Raw genomic sequence first — 23,571 nt, 5'->3', positions numbered from 1 at the left:
CATTGTCCTTTGGAGAGATATACTGAGTGGATGCAAGGCACTCCCCACAGGGAGCAAGTCAGATTGAATTAGCCCGTGTTCTCATATTCTGCTGCATGTGCTTCAATATTTTCTAACACTGGCAAGGATCAGGCTGCCCCCCCCCCTTCATTGAGCAACGAGGGAATTAATATACCACCTTTAAAAAAGTAATCTACACATGATTAACTATTTCTCAACTCGCTCCTTTAAAGAACATTTTCAATAGCATTTTCAATTTAAGCCACATTGATTTTATAGCATTTATCAAAATTTGTCATCGTTTGTAAAATAATAAACTGCAAGATCATTCAATTTTAAAAAATGAGACCATTATAAAATTGGATTTTAAAAAGAGAACTATTTATGTACAATTTTTGAGGAACTCTGTAAATGTAAGGACTATTTGAAGGCATCCCCTTCTCATTTTGAGCAATAGTGCTGTATAAAAGATTTGCAACTGACAAGTCTTTTTTTTTAATCGGCAAAATAGACATTGAGAGACACTCTACCTCCAGCGCAATAACATTGGCAATTTAAAAGTGTTGGCCAAAACAAACCAGTTGTTATTGTTGAAATTTCCAATAAACCATTTTCCAAGAGAATGTGAGAATGATCTGACATTTTTTTTTCATTAAATAATAAAACTATTAGGCAGCAAATACACTCTGGAGAAAGGATTTTAGAGGAACAGGGCTCATCAAGCAGCTTTTCCATCTAGGGCTACCACTCTGTCAGCTATCCTTCGCTATAAGGAAGCTCATCCACTTCATTTCCCAAGAGGCTCACAAAATGTAGTCAGTACATTCTATGCGTGTGTGTTTTTGATATGAGTCTGTTTTTTAAATAATGTGTTAAGCTATATTTCCCATCACGTTGAAACAATACACCACAATCATCCTTTTTGTTGCCTTTTTAAGAGCTTGCTTTGAAAGGAAGGCTACCGGGCATGCTTTGAAAAATAATGAACAGATTAAAATGCTAATAGGGAGTAAGCAGGCTGTGCAGACAGAGACAGAATTGCTGTTAAGAGCCCTGGAGTGGCTCTCCGGAGAGAAAGCCATCTGCTGTTAATGCGAGGATGGGGTGATGTGATTCCACTGGGATCCTGCAAGAGATGAAGCCAGAATCACATCAAGCTTTCCATTTGCCGCAGGTCACTGTGGGAAGACCACCAGAGATAGTGTTTTCATCACCGACTACATGAAAGTATTGAGCCCCAGTCTTCCAGCTAGAATTTAAGATCAAACCTTTTGATCTTAAAGGGTGCCACACCCTTGATAATAATTGGCTTGAGCAATGCACACAGTGCAGTGTTGATAATACACAATGCACAAACAAAGGCAGTGTGCTACTACTGTTCAAGGTCTGATTGAAGCCTTGCTCTGTAATGCTTGAAAACTTGTTTCTTGATGCTGATGATGCCGTGACAAGTACCTGGATTCTAAAACTTTCAGAACTCACAACATTTAATGAGTGTAAGAAAATAACTGCAGATGCTGGTACAAATCGAAGGTATTTATTTCACAAAATGCTAGAGTAAGTGTCATCACAAAATGATGTAAAATATTTCATTTCTAAATTTTGGCTAAATTATACAAATAACTGTAGAATATAGTCACTGCAGGATTAAGATCTAATGAACTATAATTAAACAATGTAGGAAGGAACTGCATATACTAGTTTATACCGAAGATAGACACAAAATGCTGGAGTAACTCAGCAGGACAAGCAGCATCTCTGGAGAAAAGGAATAGGTGATGTTTCAGGTTGAGACACTTCTGAAGACCTGAAACATCACCCATTCCTTCTCTTCTGAGATGCTGCCTGACCTGCTGAGTTACTCCAGCATTTTGTGAATAAATACCTTCGATTTGTACCAGCATCTGCAGTCATTTTCTTACACTAACCTCGGGTGCTGTCTGTGTGGAGTTTGCACGTTCTCCTTGTCAGCGCATGGGCTTCTTCCGTGTGCTCCAGTTTCCTCCCACATCCCAAAGATGTGCGGGTTTGAGGTCGATTGGCCTCTGTAAATTGCCACAATTGTTTATAGAGTGAATGTGAAATAGGGATGATATAGAACTAGTATGAACGGGTGATCGATGGTCAGTGTGTGGGTCTCGACCCGAAACGTCGCCCATTCCTTCTCTCCTGAGATGCTGCCTGACCTGCTGAGTTACTCCAGCATTTTGTGAAATAAATACCTTCGATTTGTACCAGCATCTGCAGTTATTTTCTTACACTACCTGATGGTCAGTATGTACTCGGTGTGCAGAAGGGCCTCTTTCAATCAATCTGTCATACCATTGTGCTGCCTCTCATGTTGAATTATTAAGATATTGGCCTTATGCTTCATGCATTAGAGTAACAATCTTTACTATTGATAGTGAATTTATGGTCGTTGAACGATGCAGAGTCCCAGCTATGGGTGATGCTCTTCATTACATGCAGTGCTGAGGTAAAAGGTGTCACAATCTTATTAAATAACAAAGCAAGGGCATGGATGTATTTTTTGCTTTCCAATACTGAATGCAAATTCAGCTCAGTATAATTACATCGACAAATCATTTAGCTGGAAGCATTATAATATGAAATTACCTTTTGAGGATTTAAAAACTGTCATCTTCAAATGTATTTTGTAAGTGATTCAGAGTGTCATTAAATCATCAATTCTATTTTTCATAAATATCTACTTAAAAGCACATAATGTTATTGCAAACACTTAACTTATTGCTGACATGGTTTTGCAGCTTTTGGTGCTAAGGAAACTTTAACATGTTAATTTAAAATATAAATCATCCAGGAAGTTTCCTTACCCTCTGCTGTTGTGGATGGAGCTGTTGTGTCTCCTCCAGTCTTGCAGTCCTGGTCTCGCCCCTCACCCCCTCCACAGACAGAACAAGGATAGATGTGTAGGAACTGCGAATGGTGGTTTACACCGAAGAGAGACACAAAATGCTGGAATAACTCAGCGGGACAGGCAGCATCTCTGGATAGGATAGATAGAAAGATCCTTCTTCAGACTGAGAGTTAGGGAAGAGGGAGACACAAAGATAAGGAAGGGTAAGAGATCAAAAGAGATGCTGATCAAGGAAAATGTAGAATAGATCATTGTTAGCTAGGTGACAACAAATCAAACAGATAAAATGTAATCAGAGGGACAATCAGACTGGTCGGAGAACTGGGAAGGGAGAGGGATGGAGAGAGAGGGAAAGCAAGGGTTACTTGAAGTTAGATGTCAATGTTCATGTCGCTGGGGTGGAAGTCACCCAAGCGAAATACGAGGTGCTGTTCCTCCAATTTGCGCTGGGCCTCACTCTGACAATGGAGAAGGCCCAGGACAGAAAGGTCAGTGTGGGAATGGGAGGGAAAGATAAAGTGTTTAGCAACCGGGAGATCAGGTAGGTTTAGGCAGACTGATCGGAGGTGTTCAGCGAAACGATCGCCGAGCCTGCACTTGGTAAAAGTTCCTCTCATCCTGACCACCAGCCTTTGCACACAACCATTGCTTTCTGATGTCTTCATCGGCTACAACACGATCCCACCACCTTCACATCATCTCCTCATTCTCTTATACTTACCTTACCTATTATTGTATCATCAGCTAATTTAGCAAACATACCTTCATTCAAGTCATTTAAATGAATTGTAAAATAAAGTTGAGGCCTCTGCACTGATCCCTATGGCATAACTACCAGTTTCTGCAATAATCTTTATTGCACCAAATGATTAGATGGTTTCTGGAAATGTTATGACATCCATTTGTTTCTCTTCATCCACAACACAGGTTAGTTCTTCAACAAAACACAAAAAGCTGGAGTAACCCAGTGGGTCTGGCAGTATCAGTGGAGGAAATGGAGAGACAATGTTTTGGGCGGAACTCTTCCTCAGACTGATTATAGTAGTGGGGAAAAAGCTGGAAAAGAGATGGGACAAAGCTCAACAAGCAATAGGTGGATACAGACGAGAGAGACTTTGATTTGTGACATCCACTTGTCTCATCTCTAGCCTTTATCCACTCATCTGCCAATCGAACCCTCCCACCTCCTCCCCTCCCCACCCCCCCCACTCACCTGTATCCACCCATCACTTGCACGGCTTTGTCCCACCTCCACCTCTTTCTCCCCACCCATTACAATCAGTCTGGTCGCGACCCCCACTGCCACCTATCCATTCCCTTCACAGATGCTGCCTGACCTGCTAAGTTACTCCAGCGCTGCAGTTCCTTGTTTCTAGAGGTTTTTTCACAGTCCACATTAAATTGATCAAACTGGATTTCTTTTTCACAAAATCATGTCGACATTGCGTGATTATCTTGATATTTTTCCATATGCTTCGTTATAACATATTTAACACCAGTTTAAACATTTTCTCTTAGAGATATGTAACGCTAAATAGTGTGTAGTTTATTGAATAAAGGAAATGTGAAATATGCTTCCCCCCCCCCAACAAGATTAAAGTATTAAAATGCAAATCATGGCAATGTGCTTTATACACTCTGTGTTCAAATAGCTAGTTATTATGTGTCAAGTCAATTGATGTTGTGTGAATTTCCTTTGAAACTTAATACAACTGTGGATGCATATGTTTCCGCAGAATAAAAGATATACAGATGACATTGAGAGATTTTATTCACTATACTAATCAATTTTCATTTTTGTCAACTATTTGACTTTTACAAAACCAGGTAGTACAATTCTGAAAGTAATATTGTCTGGAGAAAATCAATTTGATCACATAAGTGGTCAGTAATTTCACAAAATCAGACAATTTAAACTGATTCATCTACTGGAGAGTTGCACCCTAAAACCTCCGGAGAATCTCATTCCTATCTGCCTGGAAGTTACAAACAGGCATGTAATAAGGGGGATAAAGGGAAATCATCATCAATAATTAGGCTGTTGGAAACTACAAAACGTATCACATTCCCTCTGACCCGCAGTCTATGAAAACTGAAGTTTGTAAAACATCTTGTGCGCATTGGACACAGCAATTCTTCCTCAGAGGTGTATAACACAGAGCTGCTATATTGTACAGTTAGCATAAGGAACTGAGAACAAGTTCCTGTCCCAGGGCATACAGGAAAAGACAAAGGTAGGGTTTGATTGTTGAATGCTACGTTCCAGTTGTACAAGACATTGGTGAGGCCACATTCGGAGTATTGGGTTCAGCGTTGTCACCCTGCTATAGGAAAGATGTTGTTAAAATGGAAATAGTGCAGAGGAGATTTACGAGGATGTTGCCAGCATTTGAGGGCCTGAGCTATTGGGAGAGATTAGGCAGGCTCGGACTTTATTCCTCGGAGCACAGAAGGACGAGGTCTTATCCTAAAGAGGTGATCTTATAGAAGATCTGAGTCTTTTACCCAGGGTAGGAGAATCAAAAACCAGAGCACACAGGTTTAAGGAGGACAGAGCTTTCTGTGCTGTATGACTCTATGATCAATTTCAATTACAAATTATTCTGATACATGAAGACGCATGCATTGATAAAGAACTGAAGTTGTAAGACTAAGTGAAAAATAAGTAGCCATTAAACACTAGAAATAGAACTTTGTTGTTCCAAAATCTTCAGGTTTAGATATATAGTTACTAAGATTCAATAATTTTGCATGCAATTTTGTATATTAGCAAATGAGGATTATGGAAGAGCTTTTGTTAAAACGAAAATTGTAAAAACAAAAGCCAGCAAACTCAGATGTACATTTCTTATATTATAAAACAACATTGCTGATGTCATTGTTTCGGTGTGAGCTTTCAGGAAATCCCAGGCCAATGTAAGTATTCATATTACAATCTGTTAGATTCATTACAAGATCAAAAGACAATATAACCCCTTCTAGAAAATGTTATGACTTGCCCAGGAAAATAGCTTTCTGGCAAGAGCGAAGAATTATAGACATCATGTTGTGCAGAGAAGGAACAAGGTATTTTTAAACAACAGCCTGGCAACAGGTTTGTGCTATAAAATGCATTATTAAAATATTGTATTTTTCCCGAAAAAAAGACAAACATTGTCTGGGTACTGCTCTGGGTATAGAATGGTAAACATTTAAGTCGTTCTTCTCAGTACATCTGGAAAACAACATAATAATCAAGGAAGTGAGGAAAATGCAAAACTATTTAGTCGGTTTGTTCCATTACAGGGAAACACATGGTTATTATATCAGATTGACAGATATCAGTTTTTATTTTTTAAATGTGGAATTTCCCTTTTCAATTTCTCCACTGCATTCAATTGAGAGATGATTGCATTAATTTGATTTAAAAAATGGCTCAGAATAATTGGTAAAAGAAAATGAGGATTCAGTTGGGCATTTAAAGTACCAATATGTTACTAAATACAAAAATGAAATACATGCCCTTAATGAATGAAACATGATTTTATCTAAAAACAGTGCAATAATGATGCATGCATACAGCAAACAGAAGTGCATTCTTATAAATTTCAAATATTCTACCTAACCAATAAATGGAAAAGCATGTTTGCTCTAATGGAAGAGGTAAAGTGTGGAACGGTACTCTGAGACATGGATACTTTAATATCCTAAGGGATATTTTAACATTTTATCTTTATTGTATGTTATTAAAAAAACAGCAGTATTATGTTGTCTGCTGTCAATTCGGCACCATAATTTTGGTAATAGTAAAATAAATCTGATATTAAAGATTTTCTTTCTTAAACAAATATGGCAATTCAACCTTATTTAAAATAAAATAAAACATATTATTTTTTTAAAACAAAGAGCAATCCAGGGGTAATGCAGGAAAATGGACATGGACATTAAGACTGCTCCCCTCTTCGACTGCATTTCTTCAGTCTTGTTTCTCATTTCTGCGTTTCCATGGATAGATCAGTCTCCCAATAAACAGCTTCTTACAAAGCGCTGCCCAAGAGTCTTTTGGATAACAGCTGTAGGTTGGAAGTCTGTAGCGTTTGATTATCATTCCATTGGTCAACGGATTAATCTGTTGAGAACAGCAGCCATTACTTACGCGCAAGGTTGTTTCTCTTGACATTGCTAGGTCTACTTTTGTGTCATTTAATATTTCTCAGTTTGCGGCTTTGGAGAAAGCAAAAATGAGAGTATGGATGAATCTCGCTTTTACTTGGAGATAACAGTACCTGCAATGGTTAAAAAAAACCCCAATTGATTGCAGACGCCTTCTCATCCATTGTTCCAGAGTTAATATAACAACCCAGGCAGAGACGCAGCCTGACCTGCTGAGTTACTCCAGCATTTTGTGTCTATCTTCAGTGTAAACAGGCATCTGCAGTTCCTTCTTAAACCCAATGTGGTTTTAATAAAAATAAAACAGCTAAGTTAGCTAGATGATAGCACTTAAGGTCACTTCAGTCAGTGATGCCTGACCTTTCTTGGTAGCTAACATTACCTACACTACAAAAACTATAATCAATAATATAATCTGCCTTTCATGCAATGAAATGATCTGAAGTGCTTACGAAGGCAAAATTAACCAAATAAAGTGATCAGCGAATGATCAGTACTGATGACGGAAGGTATCATGAAAAGGAAGATAGACACAAGAAGCTGGAGTAACTCAGTGGGACAGGCAGCATCTCTGGAGAGGAATGGGTGACGTTTTGGGTCGAGACTGGGCTGTCCCGCTGAGTTATTCCAGCTTTTTGTGTCTATCTTTGGTTTAAACCAGCATCTGCAGTTACTCTTACACGTATTATGAAAGGGGCAATGTGACACCAGAGCCATGCTAAAAGGATATCTCTGCTTTACTCACAGATAGATCAATATGGCTATTCACGACAACTTACCTCCATCAACAAGTGAAGAGGTTTACCAGCAACCTTCTGGTAAACTTGAAACTTTACACCAGCTGAAGATAAAAACACAAAAACTAAAGAGATAAACGTCTGAAAAATGTCTTCACATTCCAAACAATAAAAGGATACAATAATTATTTTTATATGATAAATTTTAAGCCAGGAATTAAACAACTCTTTGGTCCCACCTTGTCAGTAATTGCCAGCAGTCTTGGTGGTTACTCCTTTAAATGAATGTCTGGGAGGTTCCTGACTATGTTCTCAAATGTGGAATTTCCAGACAGCTCTGGAATGCCAACTGTTAATGGGCCCCACCTGCTGCCGCTCTACTTTGCTGAGATTTCCCTGCCTTTATGTTGGAGGGGGGTGGAATTTATATGTTTTCAAGTGAACCTGATCGATTTCAAGGCAGTGTGGGCATCATAACCCCAGTGACTGAAAGGGAGCGAGGGAATCAGACTCTGGTGAGTGAAAGGGAACGCAGGAACTGGTCCTGGTGAGTAAAAACTAATTTGGGAGCTGGCCCATGGTATATGAACGGAAGCATAGGAACAGAGACCTGGTGCGTGAAAGAGAATGCAGGAAACTCCAGTCAGGTGCCGATCCATTGGGAACTCCCAATTTTGGAGTTCTATATAAACATACACCTAGAAAAGCGCAGCATTAGGGACATTCTCACCAATCTTGCAATTTGCCTTATTTCTGTATCAACAGATGTGCCAAGCAGAGGTATTTGTATGTGCCTGACTGCATCAAAAATTTAAAACCAAAAGAACCAATGGCTCATAATACTGGTGATCTCATCGATCAAGTCTGACAGGAACTTCAACAGCATGAAAACACACGCTGCAATATGGATGTGTTGAGTCTACAATCTATGTTGCCCAGCTTGCCTTTGCAACAATAAATTACAAATGTACTAAACATGCCAGAAAAAGTTTGGTGGAATTCAGACTGACCAAATTTACAATGCATGGTTCAAATACTAGCATTGAAAATTTATAGTTTCAGAATGTAACTGTTTGATTTTTATAAAATTGATAATTTTATTTATGGCCTTTTTCTCTGTCTCACAATATTATATTTATTATGCTCTCCATTTTCTTATTATTTAAGTTTACAGAGAACTATAAATTCTGATTTATATTTTCCGGTGCAGATTCAGTTTGCCTCAATAAAGAGTCTTTAATCTGACTAGTTTATGTAGGATATGAATACTTCATGAATTCTGTAGATCCTCTCTTAGGGCACAGCACTGAAATGGATCCCTGTGTGTTGCCAAAACTATACGTGGAATATGCGTGGCAAATGCTGTTCTTTTGACAATGATCACAATCAGTGCGGTTTAGTTTATTGTCATGTGTACCGAGGTACAGTGAAAAGCTTTTGTTGCGTGCTAACCAGGCCGCGGAAAGACAATACATGATTATAATCGAGCCATTTACAGTGAGTGATTTAAAAGTGTGGAGCTATTGTAATGTGTGATTGTAGATCTGCTTCTATGGCTAGCAGACAAATAGTCGCCTGGGCTGGGCGCCATCTTGATAATCAATGCCAATGTTACTAACAGATTAAAACCAAATTAATTCAGCTTTTACCAATACCTGCAAGGACATAAGGTCGGCACAGTCTGAGTCCTAATGCGTATAATGGGAGAGAGTTAATGAGGTCCACGAGCAAGTGAATGAAACCCTGAATTACCACCACCACCAATCGTAGCTGTTGAAGAAAGAAAATAAAGGCAGAAGGTCTGTCAATAAATACAAGACACGAACATAAGTTGGTTATAATTCACCTAACCGTTTGGTTACTGTAAAACCTATTGGCAACGGGTGGCACGGTGGTGCAGCGGTAGAGTTGCTGCCTTACAGTGCCAAACACCCTGGTTCAATCCTGACTATTGTCTGTATGGAGTTTGTACATTCTCCCTGTGACCTGCATGCGTTGTCTCCGGAAGCTCTGGTTTCCAGCCATACTCAAAAGACGTACAGGTTTGCAGGCTAATTGGCTTGGTATAAATGTAAATTGTCCCTAGTGTGTGTAGGATAGTGTTAGTGTGCTGGTCGGCATGGACTTGGTGGACCGAGGGGCCTGTTTCCACGCTGTATCTCTAAACTAAACTAAACTGTCCTTTGACCGATTGTATGCTTCAGTAACATAGATAGACAAGTCAAAGCAGTGGACAGGTACCACTAATTCTATCATGCAAAACCTTCCAAATCCATCGGCAGGCTAAGCAAAGCAATGTTCATGACCCACCCAGGACTACATTTGTTGACGAGCTTGACCACAGACATATGAAGAAACACCCCAAGGTCTGTCATAGCATGAGATAAGTAAGAGAACAAAAAAAACATTCCAAGAACGTTCTTAAGGCCTCTTTGGAAATAAATGCAACATCTTCACTGACTCATGGAACTCCCTGGTCCTGACCAATCAAATGAGAAAAGGCACATCCAGAGAGACATTCAGAACCTCCACTTTCTGTCAGGAGCTCTTGGAAGCAAAAATTAGGAAAGGGAAGACTACGAGGCACTATGTCAAGTACTGGAGATGCAAAGAACTGCACATGCTTGAATCTTGAATCAGGTCAGCGGGTCTGGTAGCATCTGTGGAGGGAATGGACAGGCGACGTTTACAGGTCGGGAACCTTCTTCAGACTCTGATGAAGAGTGCCAACCCAAAATATTGCCTGTCCATTCCCTCCACAGATGCTGCCTGACTTGCTGAGTTTCTCCGGCATTTTGTGTTTTAATCATGTTAAATATTTCCTGCCAAGGTCTGTAGATCTTGCATGGGTTGCATCAGCCACCTCAGAACTCACAGAAATGGCATGGAAGTCATTCATTCTCAATCCTGATTGCCCATGAAGGAATGTAAAACCTACCCGATAAATACACAAGGGAGCAACATTATAACTTCATTTCTAACCACGGTCTGACAGAGAGTGAATCATGTACTACAGCTGCAGCATGATGTAAAGTATGGAAGAAGATTTTCACACTAATTGTATCACTAATATCTCATTCAAGCTCACTGAAGTACACTAAAGTACAACTAAAGCTCATTACCAGTGTAAAGACGAGGTAATACAGTGCTGTAGTTGGCAAGAGGAACAGGAGAACGGTGAACAGCAATGTCCCAATAAACAACTGCAAACAAAAACAAAAATAAATGTCCGAATGAATGAATGTTACATAAAATCCTGTATTTTCTAACTTTAAAAAATAATGCAACATTTTCCATTTTTATATTAAAAAAATCAATAATTTTAAATGCCCACAGTTCCCATCAGTTCCCTGACTCCTGAAGTTCCCACTGAAGAAAGCTGCAGAACAACACTCTTTAGAATTCTCAAATTCTGATATGATATTCAAACTTAAGATCAGTACATATGTGGACACCAACAGACCAAGGGAATGCAGAAATTAAGAGGAAAAGTCTGCTTGTGGATTACGTTTAGCCTTTATCTAAGTGGACGGATGCAAATAGCTCAATGGCTTACTTCTTGTCCTTCTCCCTATGTTTTAAGCCCTAAATCTGAAGTCCAATGTGCTACAGCAAAGGACACATTCATCTGCCTGAGAGTAATTTTCAATTAAATGCAAAGTCTGAAAAGTCCAGTGTGCAGAAAAGTTGGTAAAGTATTGGCTGTGCCTATCTATACAGATTTATAATTTTACGAATGTTTTGTTCACCTGTTTTTATGTTTTTAGAAATATTATATAATCCCATATGTATCATGAATAAACCAGAAATCATGAGAAGGCACAAATTTTACTGATGACAATTACAAAAAGATACCGACTTATTTCTCTGGTATCTTTATCACTCAAGAACTATGCGTATCGTAAAAACACTCTACCTGATCTAAATCATAACTGCACGAGTCCACACGCTGCCTCAGAACATTCCATTTCTTCCCTCTGAACAACCGCCAGAGAGATGACAAGCCATAGATCTTCAAACAATAGATTCTAGATGCAAGGAATGTATTACAGGTTATGTTTTACAAATGGAGACTTTAAAGCAAAGAGAAAATACCTTTATGGAATGTGGACAGATTATATTAAAAAAATATTTAAAAAAGACAGGTTTTCCTTTTGAAAGCAAAGTGTTTTGTTCATGTATAACATGTACTCTGAAACTGTCATGAGATAGAGACATGTGCATTGTGGAAATTCTATTACAAGCCTTCAAATATGCAGCCTCGGTTTTGATGGATGACACTTATAAGATTAAAGAAACATTCTCAGAAACTGGCTGAAATTTAGTCACTTTGCAGAAATGCTTCTCACCTCTTAAAAACTCAATCATTTCAACTTTAAATCTTTTTTTCATATTTTTGTCCTGTACATTTTTTTTTCATTTGCCCTGTTCACATAACTGCTGTCACTTTCACACTAACACATTGTATAATTTATTTTAAATGTTTAAAGAATGGATTGTTGGTGAATATTTTAGCAAATCTCAAAGTACTTTTGCATCTCTGTGCAGAAAAGCAGTTATGAACTCAGTTTCTTGTTAATGTTTCAGGAAACTATTTGGATATCAATAAAATCAGACTATTATTCAATTCCAACGCAGTGCCATTCAGCCTTAACAACTTTAAAACATCTTTACACAACAAACCAAGAACTTTATTTCATTTCAAAGCAATTTCTAAAACATTATCATGATGACTGTGTTGAACCTGTATTCCAAGCTGTCTTCTTCCATTAAACCTGTACTGAATGCAAGATGCTTTATTCAGCGATGAAGCGATAAAAAGCAAGAATATTAGCACTACAAAAGATTAAGATGTACGCCGATGCCTTAAAAAAAAAAGGAAGGCAGTGAGCAAAAGTTTCGGACAAAATGCAGAAAAATAAATACGTGTCAGCAGAGGCAAAGGCAGAGAGTGCAATAAAAAGAGTGAGGACAGAAATAACCAAAAGTAATTACAAGCCATTTCTTTCCAATAAAAGAAATATCAATAATAATGCTGCATGGGATCACTAATAAAATGTTGTCACCAATTTTCACAGTCACCTTTGAATATATGCAGTACTTTACCACTGTTGCAACCCCTTGTCATTTGCTTGGAACCTTGAGATACCTAGGGTACATTGAGGTTGGAAAATAAAGATAAGACACAAAAAGATGGAGTAACTAAGCAGGACAGGCAGCTTCTCTGGATAGAATGAGTGACGTTTGGGGTTGAGACCCTTCCTCAGACTGAAGTGAAATAAAGATATATATTTCCCTAATATAATGGGTAATTATATTCAATTGGAGTGGAGCCTAGCCAGTGATCCATATTTGCTCTATACAGGCCCACTTAGAGATCAGAATGAAAGGCATGCAGCATGTGTGATATTTCTGGCTTACAATTTTATAATAATCCATTCAGTTTCTTCTGACTGGACCAAATACTCTTTTAACTCTTTAGCACTTTAATTTTTTTTTAGCTGCTTCAGCCACCACTGGAGATTGAAGGTCTCATTACCGAACTGTCAATGTAAATAATGCGTGACTAACAAAATGGATCGGGCCTCTCAGCCAAAAAGTGTGGCAGGTGGCCCAATCACCATTTATCTGATTTCTCAGCAAAGTTCAAATCAGTCCCAACAGACTTTATTTTGTGAAAAAATCATTACCGTGGCCTTTAAAGAGTTGGCATATTTATTCCGGCAAGGCTCCGCAAACAAAAGGTTGGTTCTGGTTTTGCAATTCAAAATATTTTCAGTCTTTCAGAGTGTAGGATCAATGTTTCATTCAAAAAGTTAAAGTTGCATTTGTAAGTGCATGGGAAGAAAACTTTTAATCTGAACAATATTCGGCAAAAGGAGATGCCTAAATATTCTTTCTTCTTCGCTTAAAAGGTACACAAAGGAAGAAGGTACTCTTGCTCAAAGTATTCTCACTCTGGCGATAAAGCCCGCAATTCATCAAGAGCACGATTGAGTTCTCACTTTAAGAAATGGAACCTACAATGACAAAAAATAATCAATGCCTATAATTGCTGCTTTGAATTTGTTGCATTATTTTTATTTTAGGAACTATGTCTTTTGGTCCTCATTTGTGAACAAGCCTCGATTATCTCGTAGATAGGCACAAAATGTTGGAGTAACTTAGCGGGACAGGCAGCATCTCTGGAGAGAAGGAATGCGTGATGTTTCGGGTCAAGACTCTTCTTCAGACTGAGAGTCAGGGGAAAGGGAAACTAGAGATATGGAAGGGTACAAAGAAAATGGAAGGTGTGAAAAGGACAGATCAAAGCAGACGATGGTCAAGGAAATGTAGAATGGTTCATTGTTGGTTGAGGGGAAAGTGACGAGGTATACAATTAACTCATGGTGTGTTTGGTTACTCTCCCTGGTTCAATTGCCTTCTCCATCAAACAGTGCTAGATAACATAAACCTAAAGACAGTAAAAGTGAAATGAAAATACAACAATTTAGAAAATGTTACTAAATATGAGAATCTCCAATATACAGCGCTTCGAAGAACAAGAAAGCCAAAAAAGTTCTGATTGCAATAATGGCTAACCTAATCACTTTCAATCGCTTCCCATCTGTGTTATACACTGCAAAATCTAAGGCAAATATACAAAGAAGTACTTGGATAAAGTTCCATTTTAGTGAACTATTCAGTATGACATTTACACATCCGCAAAACTCGCATATTCTCAAAATTCACACCCCTCTGCAATTTCATAATGCCTGTCAGCATGAGAAAACAGAATATAAAGTAACAAAAAGCATTTCAATATTTAACATGCACACAATTTGTAACACTGCAACGTCTGTCAAACAGTGCTTCTTTATGCCATGTATGAATTGCTTGTAAGGAACATATTTTCTTCCTGGAAACAGTGACTGAAAAGTACCTTTGTTTGGGAAATAAAAACTCCAATTGGTACACATTGATTGAACCATGTACAACTAACAATGGCCTTCTGCTCTCAAGTTTAAGCCATCCAGATCAGTATAGCGAAAGACAGCAGTAGCATTCACAAGAAATGTTAATACTGGCAACAAAGCTAATAATATTGAATGGTACATAATGGCTGATGTTATCATTAATTTGTGGTCAGAATTACAAAAAGTCACAGAGTCCAAGCCAAAAGTGCTGCAGTTGCAACATTCTCACAAGCATGAGCAAGCTGGGTTGGAAATGTGAGCGGCATTTTAGAATACGAGATCAAAATGATGCAACAGATATCGCCAAAAGGTTTATTGACATATAGCTAAAAGTAGCACTTATTATTTATGATGAACATAACTGAACTCACTAACTGGAAACATGTCGAAAGAAAGAATAAGTAGAAAGGTAACAGCGTCAGTCTTTAAATGTACAAAAGGGCTGACAAATATTAGGGTACTACTTGCATTGTCAGTCAGAAATCGTGACCGGGAACACAATAATGGTTGCTATCTCAGCCTGAATCTGGAGTATTGCGAGCAGTTCTAGTGGCCCCCTTACAGGAAGGATATGGAGGCTTTGGAAAGGGCGCAGAGGATGTTTACCAGAATGATGTCTGGATTAGGACGTATTAGCTACAGGGAGAGGTTGGACAGACTTGGACTGCTTTCTCTGAAATGCCAGAGGCTGCGGGAAGACCTGATAGAAGTATATAAAATTATGAGAGGCATAGGTAGGGTAGTTAGTCGGAATCTTTTCTTCAGGATGGAAAAGTAAAATACTAGAGGGCACAGCTTTGAGGTGAGAGGGGCAAAGTTACAAGGAGATGCGTGGATGTTAAGTTTTTTCTTTTTACACAGGACATGCTGAGCGTCTGGAGCTCGCTGCCAGGTGTGCTGATGGTTCAAGCAGATACGTTAGTGGCACAAGATTTTTGGTTAGGTGTATAGATATGCGGGGAAGGGAGGGATACAAGGTTATGTGCAGGTGGATAAGTCTTAGCATCATGTTCAACACAGACATTGTGGGCCAAAGGTCCTGTTCTTGTGTGATACTGTTCCATGTTAACTAGGAGTTCGTTTTTCAAGCAGAACAGATCCAGTAATGCTCCCCCAGGCCTTACAGGTTTTGTGCCTCCCTTGCCTTAGGCTTCCATGCTTATTATGGCCATTCGCCAATTCTTAGTCCTTCAAATTGTGGTTTGCGGAAGCTCTTACTCAAATCTTCCTCCAACATTGCTGGCTAGACAGCAGGGAAGATTGATCTAATGAAGTCTCCATTTTTCTGGTGTGCCATCTACACAATATCAGCATTCTCTCTGTGTTATTTTCAAAACCAAACCATACAGAAAAAAACATTGTTAGTGTAATATAAGCACCAACCAATGTGCATAGTCAACCTACAAAATGGCATTCGTAACCTAGCTTTAAAAGAAACTCTTTTAAAGAAATTTTACTTCCTCAGAAATCGAATGCAAGAAAATGTTGTGAAATCAAGCCAAGAATTGCCAGTTTTTTTGCCAATGTTTTTTTACAGCAAAGACAATGATGTTGAAGTAGGATCATAATGACAGTACTGTGAAATACATCTGTATTTCATCATTTAATTAAACCCAAAAGACTTGGACACTGAACATATATTTAAAAATCGCTTTTGGATCAGATTTCAGAAGAACTTGCCTACTTGATTTTGCTCCCGATCTCTGCATTAATTTGAAGCACATTAAATATCAATGTCCTCTGTTATTTGTTTTTATAGATTTATGGGACAAGGACGTTGCTAGAATTTATTGTCCTTGAATGTAAGTGACTTTGTCTGGTTATTTACTGTGGGGCCGAAGACATTTACAAGCCAGACTGTGTTGAAAACGATTTACACAGTTGCACATCAGTGAAAGAGGTGCATTTATATAACAGTTTCATTGCTAATGCTAACTTTTTATTCCAGGAACTTAATTTCTTCATTTGGTGTGGTGAAAATTGAATGCAGGATCATTTTCCCAGGCTCCTGGATCACCAGTCCAATATCACAACAAGATAATCATGGTCCCTATATGTCAGTTTATAAGCACAATTAGTAATTGTAATATTTTCTGTGGGGATCTGTATTTAGACTTTACTTTTAGACTTTACAGATACGGCACAGAGACAGGCCCTTTGGCCCACCGGCCACCCTGTACACTAGTACTATTCTACACAATAGGAACAACTTACAATTGTAGTGAAGCCAATTAACCTACAAACCTGTACGTCTTAGGAGTGTGGGAGGAAACCGGATCACCCAGAGAAAACCCACGCAGTCTCAGGGAGGGCGTGCAATCTCTGTACAGACAGCTCCCGTAGTCAGGATGGAACCTGGGTCTCCAGCGTTGTAAGGCAGCAACTCTACCGCTGCGCCACTATGCGGCCCAATGAGGTGTTAATGAGGTGCAAAGCAGAAGAGTCAGTTAATAGACATACTGGGGCAAACAATTATCAATTTGAATTTTTTAGTCAGCAGCTGTTGTGTCAATGGATTTTGCAATATAATTTTGAATTGCATCTAAGCTGTTTTAAGGAAGGCTCTTTCTTTATAATTCATTATTTCTCCACTTCCAACAAAAGCTAATATTTCAGTCAAAACAGAAATGCAGTGCATCTAGCAGCATGTTTTGTTTTGTACTGTTTTGATTTTCAGCTTGATAACTTTAGTTCATGATGTAGCCTGACATTTAGAGTATTTCTAAATTTTGTGTTTTTAATTCAGATTTACAGCATCCACAATTTACTGCTTTTCAAATAATTTAGTAATAAGGTTTTGAAAGCAACTGGTAACTTCCAAATATCACCCAAGTGTTCAGATAACATATTTAAGACTTAGACACTTGGGGCTCATGTTGCCGATCTCCCCATGGTGAGCCCCGTCAACTGATCTCAGTCAGGCGAACGACAACAAACAGAGACAGCAGAAGCAGAAGCAGCTTCATAACTTCTGCTGCCTCAAACGCAAGAAGAAGAAGACTTAGACAAACAGCAAAGGGATTTGGAGGTAAGACGTGTTGGAAAACAACGTGAGGGCAGTAAATAGAGAAGGAAAAAAAAAATCAAAGATAGACAGAAGGAGCAGGAGTAACTCAGCGGATCAGACAGCATCTCCGGAGAAAAGGAATAAGTGATGTTTGGTCGAGACCCTTCGACAGAATCAAGTTGTAGAAGGGTCTCGACCCGAAACGTCACCCATTCCTTCTCTCCTGAGATGATGCCTGACCTGCTGAGTTACTCCAGCATTTTGTGAATAAACACCTTCGATTTGTACCAGCATTTGCAGTTATTTTCTTACACTACAGTTGTAGCACCTGACCAGATTATAAATGGATATCAGAAGCAGTTACTAAAAAGCAGTTGGTGCAGAAACATGGGCCATTGTTTCTTGCTCAGGATGCAAAACTAATGCCAGCAACTTGGCAGCACAGCTGGTAGAACAGCTGCCTCACAGTTCCAGAGACCAGGGCTCGATCCTGACCTCGGGTGCTGTCTGTGTGGAGTTTACACATTCTCCCGCGTGAACGCGCTGGATTTTCCCTCCAGGTTCTCTTGGTTTCCTCCCACACCCCAAGACGTGTGGGGTTGTGGGTTAAGTGGCGTCAGTAAATGGACCCTAGCGTGTAAGGAGTGGGTAAGAAAGTGGGATAACATAGAACTAGTGCGAATAGATAATTGATGATTGATGTGGCTCAATGGGCTGTTTCCGTGCTGTATTTCTAAACTAAACTAAAACTAAACCTTATTTTGCATCAGGTAGTTTAAAGCAGACCTGTAAACTTGTGATAATTTAAAAAATATGAATGGAACTTGTAAAAGAAAATTATCTCAAGCTCTCAATGCCATATATCTTTAACATTCATAATTTAATATTATAAATCGGTGCAAGAAAAATATCTGTCCCTCTTCGTACAATGCACCTCCCTTAAATTTCAGAAAGCAGCTCCACTATAAAATCACTTGTTATTCAATTGTTTTATTTTATTGGCATTTTCCCTAAAAAATGTCTTTGGAAATTTCCTCTGGAGAAGTTCGAAGAAGAGCATTTCACTGAAAAAAATATTTTGTTGTATTCTCAGATGGGATAGAGGCGAGGTCAATGAACAAGCCTTACTAAATCATTGCTATTTCCAGACTGCCAAAAAGCTATTAGTGTAAAAAAGACAAATCAGTTACACGGGATAGTTCCTTAAGCCGGATGACCTTGTAAATAAAAGCTTTTCATCGTTTGCCCTGAAAAGTGCATATGTGTGTATTTTTGGGGAGGCAAGACAGGGTAAGGCTCAGCAGAAATGCTTGCTATGATTGAGTAGCGTATTAATATTTATGGTCTTGTTTCAGAAGTAAAGAATGATCAAGGTATCTGAAGGAGTGCTGACACTTCTACAACTGCATCTCAGTAAGAACGGCCACTTTAAGTACCAGATTTTAAATACCTGCATAGATGGCCTAAAACTGTGACACGAGAAAAAGAAGGCTAGTATAAACTATTTACCCAAGGAGTCGTATTATTATTTTTTTAATTAAAAAAGAGATTGAGTAATGCTAGGCTCACCAGTTATCTTAAACTACTGCCAATTGTCGCACAGTGACTAGATTACTGCACTGGTCATCTACTGGTCGGGAAATGACAAACCAGAAAATCAAGTTCAAATCCCCTCCAAGACAGCTGTTGAAGTTAAATTTAGTTAGTTTCACCACCTGCCTTATACTACCTGGAAAGCCCTAAACCGCCTCCGCACTGGAGTGGGACGTTGCGGACTCAACCTGAAGAAGTGGGGCTTCTCAGACTCTGACAAATGCAACTGTGGAGAGGTACAGACAATGGCCCACCTACTGACTCGCAGCGGAGAAGCATGCACTGCGGACGATCTCCACAGAGGCACAGATGTGGCAAAGCAATGGCAAAACATCGTCTGACACACGAGCGAACGATTACTCGTTAATGTTCTAATTCATTGACTTTAGCAAGGCAAATGACAAGGTATTGCGTGGGGTAGGCTGCTCTGGTACACGATTTGTTAAATATTCTAACCTTCCACCAAATAATTGTGGTTTTTCAATGAAACGGTTTTGTATTTAACTGTAAATAGGAAATTTAAACAATCACTTTTGGTTCATGTGCAGAGCAGAAGGTAACAGAAGAACAAACCAAAGAACAACATATATTTTTGGTCCAACACTGACTTCTAGATTCATATCGATCACAATTGATTAAATTAGTTTTCATCATACTTTGAACTAATGTTAAACATGCAAGAGCAGAAAAAGGAAGCATCACAAAATATTTAGGTGTGGTCGTTTCTGAGGTGTGGTAGTTTCTGAAGCCAAAGCATTAGTTCTGAACTGTACTCATCGTAGCATAACGAGAAAAATGAGGAGCAGCAGCACCATCTAGTGAACACGGTAACCAGTTATACAGAAACAACGCTTTCAAAACCAAATCCAGGCAGGTTCAAGCCATCTGCAACCTGTGCATTATTAAAACTAATCATGAATAATGAATACAAACTCCATCACAGCAGCACTTCTGACTTGAAAACCGGTTTTAAAGTTCCATACAAAAATATTTGATGTAGTGTTTAGGATTTTTATTTCAATAGCATTTATTATTTTAGATTATTTAAAGAAATAGCTATAAATACTTTTTAAAAAAAATACTGGCAATCTTGGCCAGTTTATTTGGTAAAATACAGATCTGAATGCTCCTGATTCTTTGACATGAAATAAACACCATCCCTGAACAGAACAAATGCTTATTTTCTATGTCCAAATTTTCTGGTCTTTCATTTTCAATTCCTGTGTTTCTAACTATAAATCTGTTCTAAATTCTTGAAAAAGGTTGATACCTTACCTGGCCCCATATACATAAAAACAGTAGATGTGAAATGTCAGTAGGGCAATAATGTCAGAACCAATAGATAAGGCCACAGTCAAGCCGAGACATGCTGATAGTCCAACATACCATAGGATCATCTCAATAAATGGAGACATCAGATGGATATAACCTGTAGAATAAATACACGCTGAATTGGCATTATGTACACTGATCAAATTATTACTTGTTGAGAACATTACTTAGAAAGAAAACTAATTCAAATTAGTTCAGGGAAATATGCAATAAAAGATGAATAAACTGACTACTCTTAAGCAACCAAAGGAGAACTGATATCCAATAATTAACCCAACGTAGACACAAGGAACTGCAGATGCTGGTTTACAAAAAAAGACACATAGTGCCGGAGTAAGTCAGTGACAGGCAGCATCACTAGAGAAGTCTGGAGACCGAAAACGTCGTCTATCCATGTTCTCCAGAGATGCTGCCTGACCCGCTGAGTTACTCCACACTTTGTGTCCTTTTTCAGCAATTGACCAATTCCTGTTGAGGTTCATTAAGTCATTGGATTGTCAATTATGGCTTTGTTGAAAGATCTGTTGTTTGCCAATTTAGTACATACAAGACAAAATATATGTGTTAATTAATAGTCAGTTTCAGTCAAGGTCTTACCGTTGCATTATCTGCCATTGTTGAAAACATGAAGAAAATAAGGCGAGTCCAAGCCAGATACAGGATTCAGAAAGTGGATCTGGGATAAGTGGGCTGCAGGGAATTGGCAGCGAGTGGGTAAGATCAGTAGCCCAAAGCTTGGGGAAGGGGGTAAGATTTGGTTAGCTTGGCAGATCAAAAAAGATTGTGAGGTGTTGGGATGTGGAGGTGGATTAGGATTAGTCTATCAACTTCAGCTGGGATAGGCCAGGCACTGAAGGACAGTTGCGTAAGCACCTACCTTCCAATCGACCCAAATCAGGTTCTCACAGATGGCTAGGATCTGCTCAGCAGATCCTTAGTCATGTTGAAAGCGGGCCTATGCTTTGCTGGAAGCCTGACTCTCTGTGACTGGAATTCTAACTCAGCATCTTGGGCGGTACAATGGCACAGTGGTAGAGTTGCTGCCTTACAGTGCCAGAGCCCCGGGTTAATCCTGACTACGGGTGCTGTCTGTATGGTGTTTGTACGTTCTACCTGTGACGACGTAGGTTTTCTACAGGCGCTCCAATTTCCTCCCACACTCCAAAGACCTGCTGGTTTGTAGGTTCATTGACTTTGGAAATTTGTAAAATAATGGTCCCTAATGTATAGGATAGTGTTAGTGTATGGGGTGACCGCTGGTTGGCAAGGGCTCGGTGGGCAAAAGGGCCTATTTCTGCAATGTAACTCTAAAGTCGAAAAGTAAATTATAAATTGCCTACCAATGTTTGCATGTACAAATGAAAATTCAAGAAGTGGCTCTTGGTTGCATAGACATATTTGCGTTAGTCCATTAAACTGGAACAATAACTGGTTGCAATGCAACTCATTCATATTTTGATATATCATTGAAAATGGATCGATTACTGCATGAAAGAGCGCAATTACATGCATGACTCAATTTCTAGACAAAGGCAACCACTGCAAAGCCACTGATGGCTCTGCTGAGGCGTATTGTTTGTCTTCCAAGTTTGCAAATGATTATTTGTGGTTTGATAACCGTAGGTCTAAACCAACCACTGTAACTCATGTTGCACTTCTCTGAAATGTCAGGCAATGTAGACCTTTCAGAGGTGCTGATGCAAAAAGAAACTTACTTATCCAAAGATGGATGTGATAAAGAAAGAAATGTCCCAGTACTTCATCTAGCGCTTTGTTCATCTTCAAACCAGCTGGAGCTCCCATCAGCCACTCCAACAGTATCTGTAACTCTTTCGCGATATGCTGTTATCACAAAATATAATTGTTAATTCATGTCACATTGTCACAGACCTAAACACTCACAGGTCTAAGTTTTCCCATTTCATAACACCAGCTTTTGATGCAATATTTTAATAATACACGTTATTTTATAGCAAGAATAATTATTGCTATATTTTCAACATTTTTACTGTAACCCAAGCAGCAAAATCTGTCGCTGAGTTTGATGTATCCTGTGCTATACTCCACTTATAATGTCAGATTTCATTAAATCTAACAATATCGACAAACAATTCACACCACTTATACAATTTGGTTTAAATGTAGTTTAACCGATGATTAATCATATTTTTGAGTCCCTTACAAATGTACTGTAATGTTTTGACTTTCATAAGGAGTTTGATCAAGCACAGAAGCAAAACAGAAGCCAGAGGGATGAAGGGGCAGTAACACCATAGATAGATAATTGCTTTAGAGATGAAACACATTTGTAGTGAAGGACCTTTCAATATACTGAAGAAATACGTAGAGTTTACCACAGTTGAGTACTAAAATTAATGCTGTTTTTGATGTACATTAATGCCTTAGAGTTGGGGTACAGGACACATTGACAAAACTTGCAGATGGTACAAAACATGGAAATGTAGTAAACTGGGAAAAAGATTATGTTAACATTCAAGATGCGAAAGACAGGCTGATGGAATGGCAGATACAGCAGTTAAATATTAATGGAGCAATGTGCGATGTAAAAACATTTTGTTGGAAAGAATGAGAACATCAATAGACACTGTGTAATTTTAAAGAAGCATGAATCTTCAACATGTTAACAAAACTGTTCTGGGGCCACTTAGGGAGGTAGAATACAAACATTTAGGCAGTTAAAGGTGTCAAAGGTCTGTTTATTGTCATGTGTACCAATGTAGGTACAATGAAACTCGATATGCTAAATTGATATGAAATACTAATTTGGAGTACCGCCAATTGGAGTATTGGAGTATTGTGCAGGGCAGGACAATTTAGGAAGGATGAGAATGCTTGAGAGTTAATGGAGTTTTGTGAGAATGATTTCAGAGGTGAGGGATTATAGGAGTCTTAGCA

At 38.8% G+C, this 23,571-nt stretch overlaps 1 protein-coding gene across 3 annotated transcripts in view; it reads right to left on the bottom strand.

Annotated features, from left to right (window-relative positions):
* Positions 1-4,649: 4,649 nt before the first annotated feature.
* The window catches only part of pigq (phosphatidylinositol glycan anchor biosynthesis, class Q), a 35,927-nt gene continuing 17,005 nt past the window's right edge, over positions 4,650-23,571 (bottom strand). For all 3 annotated transcript variants that reach the window (XM_078417701.1, XM_078417700.1, XM_078417702.1), the window contains 7 exons: positions 22,371-22,497; positions 20,599-20,752; positions 11,684-11,795; positions 10,890-10,970; positions 9,423-9,537; positions 7,810-7,871; positions 4,650-6,986 (listed from right to left, as the gene is read on the bottom strand). In XM_078417701.1, coding sequence (XP_078273827.1) covers positions 6,834-6,986; positions 7,810-7,871; positions 9,423-9,537; positions 10,890-10,970; positions 11,684-11,795; positions 20,599-20,752; positions 22,371-22,497 — 804 coding nt within the window. In that variant the 3' untranslated portion in view covers positions 4,650-6,833. The remainder of the gene's footprint in view (positions 6,987-7,809; positions 7,872-9,422; positions 9,538-10,889; positions 10,971-11,683; positions 11,796-20,598; positions 20,753-22,370; positions 22,498-23,571) is intronic.

The sequence above is a fragment of the Rhinoraja longicauda genome, chromosome 21, assembly GCF_053455715.1.
Source record: "Rhinoraja longicauda isolate Sanriku21f chromosome 21, sRhiLon1.1, whole genome shotgun sequence".
NCBI classification, from domain to species: Eukaryota; Metazoa; Chordata; class Chondrichthyes; order Rajiformes; family Arhynchobatidae; genus Rhinoraja; species Rhinoraja longicauda.
Note: the sequence above shows the minus strand (reverse complement) of the source record. Positions and strands in the feature narration are given on the sequence as shown.